The sequence below is a fragment of the Formica exsecta genome, unplaced genomic scaffold (assembly GCF_003651465.1).
Source record: "Formica exsecta isolate Colony F162 unplaced genomic scaffold, ASM365146v1 scaffold105, whole genome shotgun sequence".
NCBI classification, from domain to species: Eukaryota; Metazoa; Arthropoda; class Insecta; order Hymenoptera; family Formicidae; genus Formica; species Formica exsecta.
Window position 1 is genome coordinate 638,584 of NW_021848390.1, and position 20,480 is coordinate 659,063.

A 20,480-nucleotide genomic window follows, 5' to 3' on the forward strand; every position below is an offset into this window, starting at 1 on the left:
TAGAACAAGCGTAACGCCGCGTCACACCGTAGCTTTTTTTAACGGGCGCATTATATGCGAGTCGATGAGTCTGCGTCAAGACGGACACCCCGATGAACAGGGAAACCGGAACGAGATTCACCGCAGAATTCTTCCATGTGCCTACATTGAGGATGATACCGATCATTGATCGGTTTATGCGTTACGATATATCCTCAATCACAAATTGTTATGATCACGCGATAAAATTTCTAAATAAAATTTCATTTTGAATCGCATTACCGATTTTTATTGATCGTAAAAGGATACAGTAAAATAATAATGATAGAAGCAAATCGAATAAAAAAATTAAATATTTAATTTCTTTCTTTTTAATTATACCTGTGCTACTTCGCACTTACTTGTTAATTATTTGCGATCGAGTGTTTACTCGTACACGTTCGATGATAGCGCATTCTCGAGATTTAGGAGCAAGGACTCGATAACTATTTGTAAGTAATAAGAATTCCTGTATGCGATATAAAACGATGCGCATGATGATAAGAAAAGTCTTACAGAAATTCAATTTGATCTATTTCCTGTTTTCTTTTCTTTTTTTTTTTTTTTACGGAAACGGTGTAATATATCTATCTTTTATTCTTTCATATCATTCTCTTTATTGCCTGTCTGCATGTGAATTTTGCAGCATAAAGCCATTTCGGTACCGTTCGAATCTGCAAAGTATATTTTTGTATCTGTACGAATGGATTATTGACACGGATCGACTTAAAATGGATTTATTGACTTTCTGCCGCCAGTTTAATATTCCCCAACTTCCACGAATATAGAGCTAAATAAAAAAGAAGGAAACGCCATATGATTCTGCAATCCGGCTCTCTTTTTGCTCTTTTATAATTTATTATCATAATCGTATCCTACCTAATCTATTATTGTTTACCATCGAGAATGATCTAAAATAAGGAATTCAAATATTTTAAATTTGTCATTTATTCAACTTCTATGGTTTTGTTCTATCTAATATTATTTTCTTAAATTTATGACGGACGGTGTTAAATAATGCAGATTACGCGTTCGTCACAAATCCGAATTTACACCTGAAAGTATTTTTAAAATGTATGTCAAGTATACGGAGTCCATAGAGATGTTCGGCTGTATACCACCGGATATTAAAGATATAAATAAGAAAAACGGTCGCGCAATGGAAGTAAAGTACAAGTGCGAGTTATTGTGCAATCATCGCGAATCGGCTCGCACTCGTTAGTTCGCGAATTATGCGAAAAGTCTTGACGTTGGCGAGTTTCGAGAAACGGAAAGAATCTAGGATAGATGGGAAATATGTTGGCGTCACCGTATCTACACATTTGCGTGTATACGTATTTATATATGTCTTCTGGGACGGTAAGCGCATGATTGATTTATGGATCCCATGACAATCGCGTGTGACAACTTTTAATAGAAACAGAAAATAAATGTGTAAATGTGTCGAATTTTATACTGGATTTTATTGTACGAATCTCTGTATGTATCTATCTTCAAGTACAATTAGATTAGAGTTTCGCAGACGCAGCTATTGTCTATTTTGCTTGAGGTCGCTTACGTATTCACGTAGAACACATCTAGTGCGCTTGCCAAACAGCCACTGAACTTTGAGAGGATTTATCATTCGCGGAAGGCTTCTTTTACGATCATTCTTCCGTGAATGCAAACTTTGTCATCTAACAATGTTCGGAGAAGCTTACAGAATTAGATATGTATTAAAATAATTCATCCAACTTCATGTATCTCATTATATCCAAGTCAAGCTATTCTTGGTATACTTTGCATCACCGTTAAATAAACAAAAGTATACAAGACATCACTATTAAGGGAGCTGTTTCTTGAAGAACTCTTGAACAGAGTATAGAATATCAACTGAGAAGGAAATCGTGATGAAGAAGAGGATAGAAAAGAAAAAAATAACGTGCGTGTGAGCAGAATAATGGAGGAGGAGAGAAAAATATAAAGTAGTCTTGTCCAAGAGGAAATTTACTTTTATCGATGCATGCATCTTTGTTCCACCTACACAAAGGCACCTAAGCAGACAGGTACAAATACAATACGTACACACATCAAGATCGCCCACGTGCGGTGAGTGTAACTTGATTGCACACATGTAACGCTTAATATGATGCAATGCGAATTAAATGCGAGTAAAAAGGAAAAGAGAAGCAAGAACGAAAAAAATGTTGCCACTGCGGCTGAATCGAAAATATATAATTATCTAATCTACGGCTTCGCGGAACGCGGTTGACGAAATATCTATATTGGAGAACTCTGAGATCTTCAACGCAAACAATAGCGCGTGAATGCTGAGTTCTTCTTCGTTTCTCGACATCTATCACCTATTCTCTTGCGTGCCATTTTTGCTGAATTTGAAATTAACTAGATGAAATTTTAATAAAACGTATTACCTATTGTAATCTGAAGATTTCTTACGTTAACTATTTTCAAGTATTCTAATTTTTAAAATAAGATTTGACACAAAGGAGTAATTTCTTTTTTTATAGATAGATTAATAAAAAATCAAATACAAAAGTATACAATAAGTTTAAACGTTCCATATAATGTAATTGTAAACTTTAATCGATGCTATAATTGTAATTGTAGTTGATATTATATTATTTGCATATATTGATTTTTCTATTATATATAATATAAATGCACAAAAGCAGATTTTAAACGTAAATAAATTAATAAAAGAATAAATTTTATATATGAATATATATGTGAGTCTGGATAATCTGATATGACGCAAATGATAAAAAATAGAAAAACAAGGGGATAATACTCGGAATAATTGCCACCAAAATTCAATGACTTGTTAGTTTTTGGAAGATAAAAAAGAAGAAGTCAACGATGACTTCTGGAAACACTGAGATTAACCGAAAATATCTGAATAACGAATTCTCATTATAGATATACGTCGAAACACACTGTACAAACAATAAAAAAATTTCGCGATGTCGAATAGAATAAGAATGAGCATATAAAATTTATGAATTATAAAATATAAAAATTTATGTATGAATATATATAATATATGATAATATGATAAATATATAAAAGAGAAGAGAAAACATAGAGTTTATAACGTTTAATGTATACATATTAAATTATTTTAAATACTATTTTATTATTATTATTACTATAAATATATACATACTTTAAATACATATTGATATACATACTGTAAATTAATTATTTTTTTATCTTTTATTACCGGAAAATACCATCGCGAAACAATTCGCGTTTTGATCTTAAACATAAAAACAATTTAATTGGTAATTAATTCTCTGTTTACAAATGCTTTGCCAAATGTATTATGTTTTTGTGCGGATTTTAATGGTTGTTTTAGATTAATTCCTTCATACCGTTACTTTGCATTCTTGATTTTTGGAGATTTCGCAATACGTTCGTGGTTTTTGCCATCTCGAAAAGTTGGTTTAACTTTAGCTTGGTTTAAATCTGCTAGTTTAAGGCTTTTGTTTTCACCGTGATTGCCTCGTGCACGTCGTGCACAGGCATTACAACAAACAAAAGTTCATACATGATACATGGCGCGTCAACTAACAATAAGAAATACGATTCTGTGAAATTACCATCCTTTGATTTCGAATTATTTTCTCTTTCTGATAACATTAATTTTTCTTGCTGCTTTCTTTAAACTGTTTATCTTTTTCCATTGATTTATCGACAAATACAATGCAATTTTTAGGTGTACACTGTTTTTCTTTATTTTAGAGAGTATCTGATTGGTATCGTTTAACTCTGATGGACGATTTCCGTTTATTCCGCTTATTTATATTGTATCTCTTATCATAAATTTTTAGAAAATACTTTTATTACTTTTAATTCTAATTGTGAACTTTAATTTTGTCTATTAATTAGACAGTATATTAAAGTATCAATTAATTTATTATGTTTGTGTTATTCCTATAATTTCTAATTTCCTAATTAAAGTAATTTAGTAAAAAATTATTTTTACAGTATGTGTACTATTTTGAATTATCTAATATATATTAAAGTTTGACTTGAGAATGAAGACAAACAAAGAGATCTCAAATATTGTTTTGCTGCGGATAACATTGGAAATATGTAAAAACACATAAGACGAATAAATATTTTTATTTTACTGTGAAAGTTTGTTATTCTTATTTTTATCTTTGAGATTCTTTTTCTGTTTGTGCGCTCTATGCTGCTCAATTTACAATGTTATATTTTTCTAGTAATTTTAAAATTAAAAATTTCGGAATTTTTTTTTTTTTGGTTTCTATGTTCTTTAATGAGAATTATGTTTCTAAAGATTTAATTTAAATTAATGATATAACTTTCTAAGAATACGATATAGAAAAGAAAAACGCGTTTCATGCAATTAAGATATGCTTAATTTTTCGAAACAACGCTTACATGTTTTGTCATGAGATTCTTGGTAATACATTTTAAACATGAAATCTTATGTTCAAGAGAAAAAGCCAATCGGTTTTTTCCTCGTAAAACATTCATGAAACTAAGAAATGGTCAAAATTCGAAAAATAAATGATAAGCTATAATTATGTATTTTTATGAGTTATTCTATATGTCTTATACATAACTTTTGGGCGAGACATACAGAACGTTATTATTAAACACTACGATAGGAAAAAATAGTAAAAAATAAATAAACATAAAATTTTTAATTTGTAAATTCTTTATTTCAAAAATCCGAAAAATAAGAGAAAATTTTCTTTATTTTTATAATTTATTACTTTAATTTATTATGTAATTGTGGTTTATTTCGTGTTTGCATGATTCACGTAGTGAATCTAAAGTTAATGATTAATTTTTAAGTAATGTTCTTAGATAGGACAAGAAATAACAGATGGTCTTGTCGTATTCTGTGATGTTTAGATAAACGCGAGACTTGACACATAACATTTGACACTTTTTATATTATACAATAGCTACTTTGCATTTGTGAGAATGACAAGCGGCGTATCGGCGTCAGATTATTGTCCCGAAGAAAAGAGCAAACATACGGTTTATTTACTTACTTACCTTAACATCGGCAATGTGCGTCAAACTGTCTATTTTTAGTCTTCTCTGTTTTCAGTTAGAACGTTAAGAAAAAATACGGTAGCGCATGGAACAGGTGCCGAAAAGCCACAAATAGTAACAAGGGGGCGAGGGGGGTAAAGGAACGATGAGATGAATTTAAGAGTCGCGATATGTACGCATTATTTTAATGCGCCCGATTGAATGCACCGTACGTGCGTTCGTTGTTTTCACTCGAGGGTCGTTTAAACCATGTTTATACAGGGATAGTCACGAATCTACATTTATGCTGCCACGTAGTAAGACGATCTGATAAATTCGGCAACTTGTCCTGAACAAAACTGTCTAAATCCTAAAAGTTTCTAAGTTATGAACAATTAGAAATGAAAAACTTCTTGCATACCTTGAGAGTTGTTAATAAAACGAAAAAATATTATATCATAAATCGCCGCAAGTAGAATTGAAAGCACTCGTATATTGAATCGCTGTTTTTTAAAAATGAAAACAGTTTTAAAACAAATTAAAACACCTTATTAAAAATAGATATAGATTACATAATATTTGAATAAAAAAACGCAGCACATAGAGTTAGTTATATTCAATTTGATTAAATTATTACGATTTCGTGTGTGTGAAATATTTGACGAAATATTTATATTCTCAAGAGTTGTATAATATATTTGTTGAAGATTGTCAAATATTCTAATATGTTTTAAGAATGATTACGGTTCCTTTATTTATTCAAAAGATTATATAGAATTCTTTAGATATTACAATACAAAATAATTATAGCATACATAATTTATTTTTAACATATAAAACTATAACTCGCGCGCGCACACAATTAATTGCGATATATTTAAACATTACCTTAAATATAATTTTTGCTATTTAAAAAATTAAAATTGTTTTTACAAAAAATTGAAAGCCTTATTTTGACAAAATAATATATGTTATTAATTACACGCGAAATTTAAAGCTTATTTTTATATTTATAATTATACAGTTAAGAATTTATCTACTTAAATTTAATAAATAAGACTATAAAATAAGATTGTAATTACCTGTTGCTGTAACAAATTATAGTTTTATATGTTGTATTATAACAAATAATAATTAACATAGATAAAAAATATGATAATTCGAGCGTAAAATTAAGTGTGTGGATATTTTAAATCTAGTACGAAAATATATACATTAATTTTGAAGAAATTTTCTGTACCTTGCCAGATTCAGTGGAGTATCCATTTAAACCCGCGCTTTTTTCTCTTCTTTTCTAACTAAACTAAAATGATTTATTACAAACATAGATTAAGTAAACATACAGATTATTATATATGTATGTATCAGCAATAAAATTTTTTATAAAAATTATTATTATATTAAAATAAGATTTTGCATTTGTCGTATATGTGTATAATTTTAATTTTGAATATTATTTTCTTTATAACTTTTGTTTCAATGCGAGCTTTTGCTCTCACTTGCTTTTATTCGTTTTCGCTATTCTCACTAGAAATCGAAGAATCAGACGAATCACACGTATACTCGGTGTAATCATCACTCGTATAACAATTGCAGTCTGAACAGGTACAGTCGCTCGAGTGTGATGATTCGGATGAGGAGGATGATAAAGATGAATATAATGACGGATACAATGACTCCTCAGAATAATCGCTGCCAGAATCCGATGACTCTTTGCTTTCTGTAACAGAGAGAAAAAAAGAAACGAGAGATTAGTTCCGGAAATATCATGGATTTGAGAAACAACAATGTGATTCTCATATGCGAAAATTCCCGGTAGAATCAATCAAATCGTTGGACAAGAGTTTTGTATAAATTGCAACGATAAAGATTAATTATAGTAACATTTGATATATATAAAAAAAGATAAGAGATTCTTTAAATTATTTCATGGCGCACATATCTAAGCAGATCGATAAAAGCTTGATTTTATTTGATTGATGTTTTTCGTGTGAAATACATACCTTTAAATTCTGCCATGGTATTAAAAGATAATTAAATAAGTATAAATAAATAAAAACTTAAATAGAAACTAATTAATATAATTATTAATTATATATAATAATATTAAATAAATAGTTTGAAAATAATAATGATATTATCATTTTCAATTATTATAATGACAATTATAATAATATTTATAAATAAAGCATTTGCGCGCATGCGGATACATTAGAGAATTTGATCGATATTAAAATTGTAGAAGACGTTTTACCTAAATTATTTCTTATGCATTCCATTTTTCTTTTGACAACTGATATTTCATGACTAAGTTTAGCCATAGCTTTTGCTGCCTTTTTAGTCTTTCTAAGTTCTCTTCTTTCCTCTAATTGTTTTACAGCTCTCGATAAATATTGCTCATATGTGCGACAATGTTCCGCGCATTCTTCTGAAAAATGTGTAATAGTAATTATTAATTAATATTAAATTGTTGGAGATAGCATTTGACAATATACTTGAAATATAAAAATATTCTGGATATTCTTTTACTTGTGCATTGACTTTCGGTATTCTCCACATTATTTCTTAATGGCTTAGAAGATGTTTTTGATGTAGCGCTTTTAGGCAATTTGTCTTTACAGCTTTTCAGATTTTTTAATTTGTTAGAAATTTCCTTGTCTGAAAAATATATGTTATTATCATCAAAAATAGAGAAAAAATATATTTTGTTACAAAATTATTGCTTATTGTACAAAACAAAATAATTTGTTGAAGAATTAGATAATAGAAACACTTTTCTTACTTTTGAACTCGCATTTCTCATCTACTACATTACATTTCATCGTATTTTTGCATAATTTTGTTTCGACGTTTTCTTCTAATACATTTTTGGGTTCTTCCACTTTTAAATTATCATCTTTATCAGAAACTTTTGTATTATCTAAAAAAAAATTATGGTTATTATAAAAATAAATTATACGATATTTATATGACACATATGTTAAATATATGTCATACTACCAAATAATTTATGCAAAACAAAAAAATATTGTGTGTGCATGTACTTTATTTCTTTTTAGTTTGATATGTTTTATTTTTTACATTGTCTTTCAACACTTTACTGTATTTTTAGATTTGACGTTTTCTTCTACATTATTTGTTAATTTTTCTAATTTTATATTTTTTTAAATCTATTTTACTAAGAAGCTTTGTGTAATTAAAAGAAAACATTATTGTTAAAATAATTTATAGAAGAAAAGAGGACAAATATTTTAAATGTTTTTTTTTTATACTTGCATTGCATCTTTTTATGCTTCACTTCACTTTTCAACGCGTTGAAATTTTCTTTTATTACACTTCAAATTGTTCTCAAGAGTTTTTCTATATTCATAATATATTATTTGTAGAAATTAATAAAAAAGAATATAATCGGTTTCATTTACCTTCACCTTGACAATGCTCCGTATCTTTCACTTTCTTTTTCAACATTTTTTTTTGACGCTTTTTTTTTTGGTGCTTGATATATTTCTTCGATGTATTTTCAGAATCTGTCATCTTTCGTTTTTTTGTATTTGCGGTCGACTTTTCGTCTTTTGCCGTTTCTCCTACTGTTTTAGACAACTCTTTTTTGGGTGTGCTTGTTAGCAGATTTGTATCAGTTGTATTTGTTACGTCTTTCTTGTTTACTTTTTTGACTGATTCGTTAACGGCAATCTCTTTGACATTAGGTTCTAAAGTTTTCCGAACTGCTCTTTTCGCATCATCTACACTGCGTTGGAGTTCTTGCGAAGGCGTTTTTTCTATCATCTTGGGAGTTCGTTTTGTTGAAGCTTTCTTTTTTGTCTGAACCTTGGTTTTGGGTTCGAGCATATTATGCATATTTGATGAAGTCTCTTCAGAAGTCGTTGAATCCTTAATCGCGGATTTTTCCTTTGGTTGTTTCGATTTTTTTTTCGCAGCGCTATGACCTATAAAGATATTTTATTAATAAATACATTACAAAATTTTAAATAATTTTTACTCATATTAATTTAATTCAATAATATCCTCATGTATGTATTCTTATTTATTATTATAATTTTATTCTTATATTATAAATCTAGTCATACAAGCTCTTTGATAATATTTGGTAAATAACATTATTATTCGGAGAATAGTTTAAAAAATCGTTTAAAATATCTATAATAAAATTATAATAAAACAAGAGTAAGACATTTTGTATGAAATCTCGTTGTAGCTCTTACTTGCTTTGGAAGCCTTTTGTTGCGTAATCATATCATCGAATTCATTCAACACATTCTGGATGCAAGCGGCGTCACTTTTTTCAATTTCCGCGATGTTTTTCCAAGGATCGGATTGTATAATATTATCAATGTAATGGTCGATGGAATCATCCGCACCAGCAAATGACAACGCGGATCTTCTTTGTACATTTTTATGACTTTTCGTGTTACGACTCATATTTGGACCTTAGCACTTTTCAAGAAGTATCCTGTGAAGATCAATAACATACATTTATTTTTCTTACAATATAATCGAGAATTGACGTAGCACGTCCTTTATGATATGTCTTTGTGATTATAATTCCGATATGTCAACAGTTATTCGGCGAGAAATTTTAAGCAAAATTATATACTGCGAGTTATATTTTTACAATTTCAAGAAATCAGGGAAAGTATATATGATTTACTTACATATATCATAAAAATTCTAAGAGCTTCTTCCCGTTTTTCTCGTAGATCGATTTCTTTATGACTTGTCTTGTAAACGCGCGATTAACGTATTATTTAAAGAAACCAAGTAAAGAAACACGCATATTCTCGCGAAATAATAGTGTAGAAAAATGTTAACTATCATGAGAATTGCGAACCGCGCATATATACTAATTATAAACGTTACATCAGCACGTTCAAGGAAGACTGTTTGAATTGTGTTTATATGAATTTAAATGTTCTCAGATCCTTACCAGAAAAACTGATGTTTTCTTTTATGTCCTTACCGATGTCTATCATATAAATAAGAAAATATTTTTATAATATAGATACATACAAAGATAATTATAACTGTGGCAACGTGTACAACATGATTATTAAGAAGCTTGAATAATTTATTCGTCATATATATAATGTATTATCTAATATATTGAACATATATAATATGTATGTACACATGATTTATATACTGTTAATATTTGAACATTTTTTATTATTTTAGATTTAAAAAGTTGAATTTTGAAATATATTATATGAAATATATAATATGAAATATTTATTATATAGATCTGTTCTGTGATTCTTTTACTAGTTAAATTTACTTATTTTATTATAAACACATTCAAGCATTATCAAAAATAGAAAAGAATAATATTTTAGAGAGACTTATTGAAAAATATTTTAGGAATAAATCCTGTTTTTTTTTTCTAATTTGGAATCAGAGAGAGAGAGAGAGAGAGAGAGAGAGAGAGAGAGAGTTTTTTTTATCAGACAAAAAAATTTATTCTGCCAAAAGCATTTTTCTTTTAACATTAAATAACTTTCTAATAACATGTTAATTTCTCTTTTCATGAGAAAAAGTTCAAATTTGTTAAGAAAGATACTCTTTTAAGGCGGATATTCTGTTAGATATGACATTTTTTATACGAGGGATGGCAATTATAAAGCATAAAACCAACAAGCTAAAGATTCAATATACATATTTGCATCACAATCTCAGGCTTTACGTCGCAATTTCTTTGTGTGCGTGTGTGTTGTACTTTTCTTATGTAGCGTTACAACTATATCGATACATAGCACAGGCATGCGTAGGTAGAAGAGAACGTCAGAAAAACCGGATTATTGAACGTGCCCTCTCGATAAGATGGAATAGAGCTTAGTGACGTCATCGCCGGCGCACGAGCGTTTTTTCTTACACAGCTAGACGGCTTACGGTAGGCGCGTAATACCTGATCGATCGAGTGGAATAAAAGGGCTTTATGGCGTCACACGACCCGCGATGAGATCACTTGGTCGCAAATGATATCACTATATACTCCCACTGCGTCGGCCGTAACGTCATTCATTTTAAACATCGAGAAAAATGAAGTCGAGGAAGTTAATTGTTTTATAGGGCAGAGACAATTTTTTCTTCTATATGTCAGTTTATTTTTGACAGTGGGTAAAACCACTTGTTACGCTCCAATGACAATTTCTTTTTAGTTATTTTTGGTCTGTGTGTTAATAGAGAATAAACATATTGCATTAATAGATATAACTGTATTCTGAATTTGTAAAAGATATTCAGTTATCTCGCTCTTCTGCAAAATGAAAGTATGGGCGTTTAAAATCTAGAATGGCATAAAATATTTAGTTTGTATAATCAAATACTGAAGATGCGAAATATATGTCGTTGTAAAAAAAAAAAATAGATTTTATAATATAGTATTTAAAAAAATATACAATATACTTTTTTGCGCACTATTAGAGATATCTTAAATTATAAAATTCTGAGATAAATATCATATCTTTTTTTATACAAATAGGCATTCTCGAATCGACAGATAATGATTCTGTGAATCAAGATATACATTGACAGTTAAATAAAATTTATTAGCCAATTTTCAATAAATAGTCATCACCTCACGCACTCTCTCATCTTTTAATATAATATTTACATACGTGGAACTGCCAGCGCGACTTGGTATCCGATCAGTGTAATTCTATGATTTTGCAAGATCGTTTTTATTCGGTTTATGAGTAAAATAATTTGATAATTTTTAAAGATGATTATTATTGACGACAATAATTAGCGAACTTTACACTTCACATGACGCTATTGTTATAATTTGTGCAATTTTGCATCTTGGATGGCAAAAGAAAAAATAAAAGTTCTTTTTCACATTTTATATTTTTGCGCAAATCAGTATTTACGAATACGTCAATCTAACGCTATATTATTAATATCAGATAATTTCAGAAAATGGAATACTGGGTATAATTTCAAGATAATATTGGACTTCATTTTAGGCCATATAAATAAACATCTCCTAGAAAAAATACTTATATGTGTATATATAGAGAGTGTCGCAAATGTCCCGGAATGGTCAAATATCTCGAAAATAAAGCATTTTTGAGAAAAATGTTTCAAATAAAAGTTGTAGGGTTTTAAGTGGCGCACTAAGTAGCAATGTTAGTGACTTTAAATAGCATTGTTAAAGTCATGTAAAAATCACGGGATTTTTAGGACATCTCGTATATATACATATAGAAAAATTTATATTTTATATGTAATATTTTAATATGTAGTTTAATTTCATATTTCTGTAGCAAAATCTATACATAAATTCGCTAACATTATATCCATTGTAAAATCACAAATTAATTTACTTCCTATAATAATCACGTTAACACCAAATTGATCCATGCGCGTAGCAATCAAGAAGTAATTATATGTTAAGTACACATGAGATTATTAAAATATAATTATTGTATTGCTAGTATAGTAATATCATAATTTTAGAATTTCTGAATATGCATACATTTTATTGCTATCGAAACGAATATTTTCCAAGCTAAACAAGTGGTATACACTTTTGCGAGATGTTACTAATGTGCGAAATTTGAAAATTCAAGGTCTCATATCGTTACTATGTTACAGCTATATTTGCTCGTACAGAAACATAGAATTACAGATAGATTTTATAAATAATTCACGTGAAAGATTTGCACATAGTTTTGCAAGTAATAATAACAATCGCAATTGTTTAATCGACACACGATAAGGAAACTGGTTTTTAGATCTCCAATTACGATTAATTTATCTAAAATTACATGTATAATGTTATTTATAATTACATGTATTCTAGATAAAAAAGAACGCCTATATATATTACAGTTTCTATATTACTTTAGGAAATATATAAAGATATATTGCATCTCTCTTTTTTTATGTATCATAAAAAATTATATCATACATTTTTATATATACGCTGAATAAAGCCAGCAATGCACATTAAAACATATCTGTAAATAAGATTTTCTTTGATATTTCTACGATCAAAACGTGTCAGTAATTCTTTAGTTATCTTTCTACATCAATCAACAAATTCTTTAAAAAAGCACGCGGTTACGCCATTGCGAATATAAAACGGAGGTTGACGATTCTTAAGAGTAATAACTTTAACAAAAAGGAAAAAAAATAAATCTTCTCGAAAGAAATCTTGCCCTCAGGCGATCGTGATCGTTTGCTTACCAAAAAAAAAAAGAAACGTCGATTCAACACGCTGTAAGACCGGTACTCCTCACACATACAGATACACGTATACCTATATATAAGTGTCATCGTGCCATTCTCGAGGATAGTTGGACACTGCGCATCGAGCGAACATGATAAAGGTAAGAGAAGATTGGAAATTCCGAGACAATAAATATCGCGCGCGTGTTTTCCGCGAGTGACGTCGAATTTGCGTGCCGATCGGTTGATCGCGTAATTCTCACTCAAGAAAAATGAAAATTTCCTTATGAATTCGCTGAAATCGTGATCGCGTAATTTTCTTCAGAGCAAAATGATGAGATTTGATGAAACATGGGAATTACAATAAATTCAAAATTTAAAAAGTAAAGAGTTAGAGAGTTTACATTGATAATTACGTGAACGATTAAAGTGCCACCAACATTTATCGTCAACGTGCTAAATTACCATTTCGAGATTTAATTAGTTATGCTGTGAGTGATACCGTTATTCTGTATTTCAAGATTATTAATAATGTCTCATTGTATATCAGATTAGCATACTTTTATTCACTATTCATCTTCTTCTCTAATTCTTAACGAAGGAAATATTAGATTTAGAGAAAACATCAGAGAGATTTTCTCTCTAATATTTAATCGCAATAAAAAGAGAAGAGAGTCAATCAAAGCTTAAATGCAGATGTAGGTGGATAAATTGTCATAGATTTACGGGCCTACACCTACGTTCGAGTTCTGAGAAAGATTATCTTTTTTCTTCTTATTACAAAACCAAGTATTTTTAGGAAGCTATTGTCAAACCAGGTTATTCTGAGTCTTTGCTAATTTTGCTTGTATCATTGGTAACAAAACCTATAATTATATTTTATGATATTACGTGAATTATATTAATGGTTAGTGTAATCATATGAGCGGAGATTCGTTTAATTTTAAATATCGAATTAATTATATATTTATCGCTGAAAGTGAAGAAACAGTTACTCGTAAAGGGTTCAAATAAATCGTCAGTAATTAATATCATTGCAACATCTCGAAAAGGCACATACAACTGGCAATATTTCAAATGATCAATTAAAAAAAAATTTATATAATATTTTTGTACATTTAATAAAAAATTAGATTGAAATTCGATTTTTTTAGAAATTATTGCAAACAGTTTCTGTAACAAAGCAGAGTTAAAATCTCAAAAATTCGAATGCTATAAATTACAAAAATAGCAATTTTAAATGCCACTGAGTGAAAGACGTAATCATTTTATCGCGACAATCCGTTCTTGCGATTAGCGTTCGGAAAAATTCTTTTCTGTCCGCAGTAAAAATAGCTTTGTCCCGTTCGAAGAATTTCTAGTCAATTGCGAGAAAGTGGGTTATCTTTTAACCTGGTCGAGATTTGGGTCAAGCGAAGTGGAGCCTGAGAGTGTCTATATGAAATAGCACAAGGGTGCGGAGAATCCTCGCACGTATCTATACCTACCTACACCTACCTACGAACGCCGTCAAATTGTCGTCATCCGCTTTAAATTTTCATGTTCATGGTTTCTCGACAAATTCAATCTGCAAGTGATTTCTCCGAACAAAATTCTGTACTATACGAAATCATGCAATTCTACGTATTTTGCGCGATGCAATAAACAGTCATAAATTTGCGACCGCATCGTCTAACTCGTATTTATTTTCGCGTCGATTGTTCGGTGATTCTGAATTAATATCGCGTAAATTCCGCGTGATATACGCCAGGTTAGAAAATAAATCTTGCACGCATGACCCTCTAGTGTGTTGAAGTTTCCTTTCTTTTGTACTATGGCCAGATGTGAGAACGGTACAATGATTTTTAAATCTGGTTATTTCATGTACATTAATATTGTAATTACATATATTAAAATTACTAAATAAAAAAGTATTTTAAAATATATGTTAATTATAATATAATATTTAACATTTAATATCTAGTTAAAGTTTTCATAAACTGAAATTTATTTGAATTTAAGTGAACGATACGATTTTGTTCGTAAAATTTAATTAACTAAAAATATTTTATTTTGATCATTTATAACGAAAGTTATTGAAATCTTGACATCTAACTAAAGAAAGATCCGATTCAAAGTGTTCAACGAGTCTACTGTTAAAATCAAAATCGACGTTGTAAAATGCGTGATTATACTTATAATCATCTTTTATGCGCAAATGAAAATCTCACGTAATTTGATGCAATCACACTGCATTCAAGTGCTTTTTATGCAGTTTCTGATACTATTCCTTGGCATTTACGGGGCATTGGCGGCTCCTCACGCACCCCACGTGAATCATGATCTTCATCTGGATAATAATACGGAAGTGGTTGACGAACAGCTTCCTGGTACGGAGAACCTCAATGAAAAGGCGCTTCCGATATCTCATTTATTTGCCACGGAATCGAGTAATCTGCCGCCAAGGAATAATCTGGCGGAAAGATCTCAGGTGCCTCAAAAACTTCCCGGGACGGGAAATCTGGCGGAAAAACGAATCCCCGATGTTGTTCTGAAGAGATTATTCCAGCTATCTGATAAGTAAAAAAAAAAGAAAATCTGGTGAAAGATGTAATAGCTCCTTCATAACCGTTTAAATATATTTAACTGTTGTTCCTGGCGTTTAAATAAGTCCTGGATAATCCAATCTGCATAAATCTTTTTTGCCAAATATATTGAAGAAAGAAACACTTTTTTATATCAGAAATGTTTTCTTGTAAAAAGAAGAAAAGAATCTTTCAGATAATTGACCATCATATAACGATTATATCATTAATGTGATGATTAAAATATAATATATGTATATATGTAGATCATATTAATAACATAGAAAGTATAAACAAGATACAAATTATCGAAATCACGAGTTAATATATTCTATTGATCATATGATTTATTTTAAAATAAATGATTTTTGCATTATAAAAAGTTGACATAGTTAATCAATTATTTTTGGCAAAACTTAGCCTCTTAAAATAATTACGATATCATTTCATCGCGAAAAATGTATGTATGTATTATAATTACATCGATAAATTATTGTTATTAATCTATTTGAGTTATATATTTATTAGAAAATAACTTTGGGTTATTACGCGAGAACAATGTAATTTCTACCGATAAAACGATTCGCAAGCGAATAAATTCTCGAGGAGAAAATATGCATTTTACATTTTTGTCGCTCTTCTATTATCGTATCTATTAGTATTTTGCGGGATTATTATTATTACTTGCACTAGAATAGCAATTGTATAGACAAAGGAATGGATATTATGCGTTTAATGTTTAGTTTGAAAGAAAAATAAAGAAATGCATTTTATATTAAAAATACAATTATGTCATTCCATCTTTTGTATGTATTTTGTACTATTTTGCTAATATCATCAGCACCATCAGTCGAATTGTAAAGTAGAATTTATACCTCTTACACAATACTAGCATATCTAGATATTATACACAATTTTAGATAAAATATAGTAAGTTATCTTTCTCATATAAGCGAAAAAGACAACAAAAATAAATAACAATATTAAATTTCTATCTTGCTGTTTTCGAAAGATCGTTGCCATGCTATGCTCTTTGCATGGCGTCGCATATGTAACATTTGTCGGTAAAGATGAAAGTATCAGATAAATCATATTTATTATATCGTAATTAAATTGAAATTGAAAATGCAACAGTAACTATGCAATTATACTTATTTTATATTTTTGCTGTTTATGTTATAAATCCAAGATATTAACAATCAATAGCACAATATCATCAGTCAGTATATACGGCTTTCTACTCGTTCTAATTACAGTGAAACTGCCGACAGTGTTTGTATTGATTTGCGCTTGTTATCTATTTCGTTCGAAAGATAACGCCACGAATAAAATTCAGTGGGTTAAATAATAAAGTATTTTAAATACAAACAGAGTAATATAAAATAAAGTTTGAAGAGGATATAAGCGGTATAATTAAAACTTAATAAGAGGTATAATTAAAAATTTAAACAAAAAAAGAGAGATGTCTAATTATACTATATTTCATTGTATTAATCCGACTGAATGATAAAACGAAATAGGGACAAGTATTTATAACAAATTAGATTTTTACATAAATATATTTTTATGCTACAAAGAAATTTCAAATTTGTGTTAAAATAAGAGATGGAAGTGCACAAATATCTTTCATAAAAAACAAATTATAATTATTTATTAACAAATTATAATTATATTTTATTATACAATATAAATGATTGTGCTATTATAATTTGATATGTTTTTATTTAGATTATTTATCTGGATATAATTATTTTTTGCATACAATTAGGCTGTTTCTTCTGTCCAATTAGGCTATTTCTTTCTCTTTTTATTTCTCTTTTTGCGAAAGAAAGCTAAGGTATTTGATATACGATTCAATATGCTGCCCTATTGTAAGATTGACGTGCCATCCTTCAGCTACTGCTATTTCGTACTTGTTGGACATTATTCCGTTGGCGAATAGCACCAAGTCATGGCAGTCCCTCGTACGTGTTGGAACTTTAATCCAGTCGGCGTTTGGATTTAATACACGCAACCGATTAACAGCGAGATTACACAGGGCTCTACGTGCAGTCGTCGAGCTTATGGTAGCTTTAAACTAAAATTAGCTAAACTTCGCGTATCTTCAATATTGCGCCTTATTCTAGCAACGCCTCGTCATGTTGATCGTTAAGCATGAGGATAATAGGATTTTCATCTCTCTCGAAAAACTTGACTTAACCAAGCCTGTCTATATCTGCAATCTACTAACACAAATAGAAATAAAACTCTTCTTCTTTAACAGCTATTATTAATTAGAAATAAAAGAATAGAGAGTTAAGCTAAATTAAAAATTAACTTAATATTGAGATAAAAGTAATTCAATTAATTTATTTCTATATCAGATATTCGGAGTTGAAATTTATTAAAGTTTGTAAATCAATTGAGAATTTTTGTTTAAAATAATTTTGATAAAATTTCGAAACTTTGATCTATTTTAATATAATCAACTTTCTCTCTCTTCTTCGAGCAAAGTATAAAGTAAAATATAAAAATGGAATGATTATATAAATCATAAAAATTCTTAAAATATCTTCGATTTGAAATAACTGAAACTAATGTGAAGCAAATGTGATATCATTTTTAAAGTACATAAAAATATTTCTATACTATAATTTCTCCTTTTATTACAACTATTTCGGTCAAACATATGCGATCTCGTAGTAATATCGCGTCAAAGATTGGTAAACTAGCTTCATGACGCTTATTTCCTCTTCATGCATGCGCTATTACGTATCATTACGGCGCGACATCTTCACGAAGTGTGAAATCTAATATTCATGCCAAGTTGTTGCTTCGAAGCACGTGCCCGTGTCATCTCTCGCGCTCGTGCTTGTGTATATACATCGATACGTGTCGACTTGATCGGGGCACACGCGCTACGCAGGCTAAAGAGAGAAAGAGAAAGAGAAAGAGAGAGAGAGAGAGAGAGAAAGGATTCGAGCAAGCGCTTGCTCCTATAAAGCCGCTAATCTTAACGGAAGGGGATAATGTTTGCACGAGGTAGGTTAAGGGTTGCGCTAGCGGGTTACGGTTTCAGGGGCGAGTCAAAGACACCGACCGCGTCGGTGCAACGGTAATGCCCTTCGGTCATGTGGGTTAACCGGCTTCTAACTTTGACCGACGTCGACCGACATCGACCTGCGCTCGAAATCGGTCGATTAAAGCCGCCCACGCATGTATACACGCAAAATCCGTATGGTGCAGTGACTCTATGTTCAAATACCGATAACTCGTTGAGTAGATATTGGCTACAGAGACACAAAGACTGCCGGTTAACAGTGCGAGAAACCGAACAATTTCAGTCCTTGTTATGTTAGTTTCAGTATATTATATTAAATAAAATGTAATAAAACGGAATAACACATACAAGACAAAAATGGATTATACATTCATATTTAAATAATAATTTTGTATTCAGAGTGAATTTTTACAAATTATACGCATGGTTTGTTTTCGCTCTGTATGTTTCAAGTAATAGATTCATTTCTCTTGTACAGGAGTTAACGACGCATCCATTTATTGAAGAAAACACGGTACCGAAAAAGCACTACGCTTACTTGCTTTTACTATATTGGATTGCGATTCGGCGGAGTTACGTAGTGCTACGATTTCGATGAACGGAGTTAATATCGTTGCGCCAAAGTTGACTGTTCCTCGTCGAATGGCAACGCGACACAGAATGCATTATAGTGTTTTAATATATTATTCTTTTATCATAATATTTTTTCCTTCTATGATTTCCGACTATAATCGAATAAATTAACATTTTTTGCATATAATTATTAATATTTTTTAATTAAACTTTTACATAAAAGTCGGTATACAAAGAATTAAATAAAAAAGAATCCGCAACACAGAGTTTCCTAAAGCTGCATGTTTAAAATGGTGCATACGTTTTAGCGAAATAGTCTCCAGTACGAAGTCATAACATTTTAAGTTGTACAGGGGCACGTGAGGAGACTCATTAATGGAAAATGTTACGCGGAGTAGCTAGGTAAATGCACGTGTTATATATGTTTATGCGCAATATCGTTGGAAATAAGTTTCGTGAGCATTTATATAAACATGCGTCGCATATTTATGTATATTTTATAAAAAAATTTGTAGAAAATTTTTAAGAAATTTAATAGTGCAGGTTATCTGATAATTTTTTGAAAATTGTTAGTTGTTTAAAGATCTTTATCACTGCCTTGATTTTCATGCAAAAGCAGTTTGCATAATTCACTAAGAAGCATGACATGATTTAAAATAGCAACAAGTATTATTGTATATTTATTTAAAAAACATTTAAATTTTTTTAATTTAATGATTAAATTATCGACAAATTTCAAACTATGTTAAAATTAAACTTTAATCTACAATTTGATAAAATTGAGATATTTGCCTCGTGATATCGGACCTCTCTTGTCATCTCTGTGTTAGTTTTTACTTTCTCTCTTTCTCTCTCTCTTTCTCTCTCTCTCTCTTTCTCTCTTTCTCTTTTCCCTCTCCTCATACTTTATAAAGTAATTTTATCTTTTCACAGGGAAATGTAGTATCGTTTACTTTGGAAAAATTATTAATATAAATATTCGAAGAATGTGTATAATAACATATATATATATTTACATATATATTTTTATGGATAACATATATATAAAATTTAAAAAAGTTAATATATATAAAATAAAAGACTTA

The 20,480-nt window shown here is 29.6% G+C and overlaps 2 protein-coding genes across 2 annotated transcripts; one reads left to right on the forward strand and one right to left on the reverse strand.

Moving 5' to 3' along the window:
- Window positions 1-6,518: 6,518 nt before the first annotated feature.
- LOC115233399 (uncharacterized protein DDB_G0284459-like) lies at window positions 6,519-9,946 on the reverse strand. The gene is made up of 7 exons (XM_029803791.1): window positions 9,705-9,946; window positions 9,255-9,502; window positions 8,454-8,978; window positions 7,814-7,951; window positions 7,561-7,689; window positions 7,286-7,459; window positions 6,519-6,751 (listed from the first exon to the last, which is right to left on the reverse strand). The coding sequence occupies exons 2-7, from the start codon at window positions 9,469-9,471 to the stop codon at window positions 6,537-6,539; spliced, it is 1,398 nt and encodes a 465-aa protein (XP_029659651.1). The 5' UTR covers window positions 9,472-9,502; window positions 9,705-9,946; the 3' UTR covers window positions 6,519-6,536.
- A 3,374-nt stretch (window positions 9,947-13,320) lies between these two features.
- On the forward strand, window positions 13,321-16,582 carry LOC115233495. Its single transcript, XM_029803978.1, has 2 exons — window positions 13,321-13,379; window positions 15,473-16,582. The coding sequence occupies exons 1-2, from the start codon at window positions 13,371-13,373 to the stop codon at window positions 15,779-15,781; spliced, it is 318 nt and encodes a 105-aa protein (XP_029659838.1). The 5' UTR covers window positions 13,321-13,370; the 3' UTR covers window positions 15,782-16,582.
- Window positions 16,583-20,480: the final 3,898 nt, after the last annotated feature.

Excerpts from the sequence above, each read along its gene's own strand:
- LOC115233399 (XM_029803791.1), bottom strand. The coding sequence starts at position 9,471 with ATGAGTCGTAACACGAAAAGTCATAAAAATGTACAAAGAAGATCCGCG. Across the intron at positions 8,979-9,254 it reads ACAAAAGGCTTCCAAAGCAA|GTCATAGCGCTGCGAAAAAA; the intron begins GTAAGAGCTACA and ends ATATCTTTATAG. Across the intron at positions 6,752-7,285 it reads ATGCATAAGAAATAATTTAG|AAAGCAAAGAGTCATCGGAT; the intron begins GTAAAACGTCTT and ends TCTCTGTTACAG.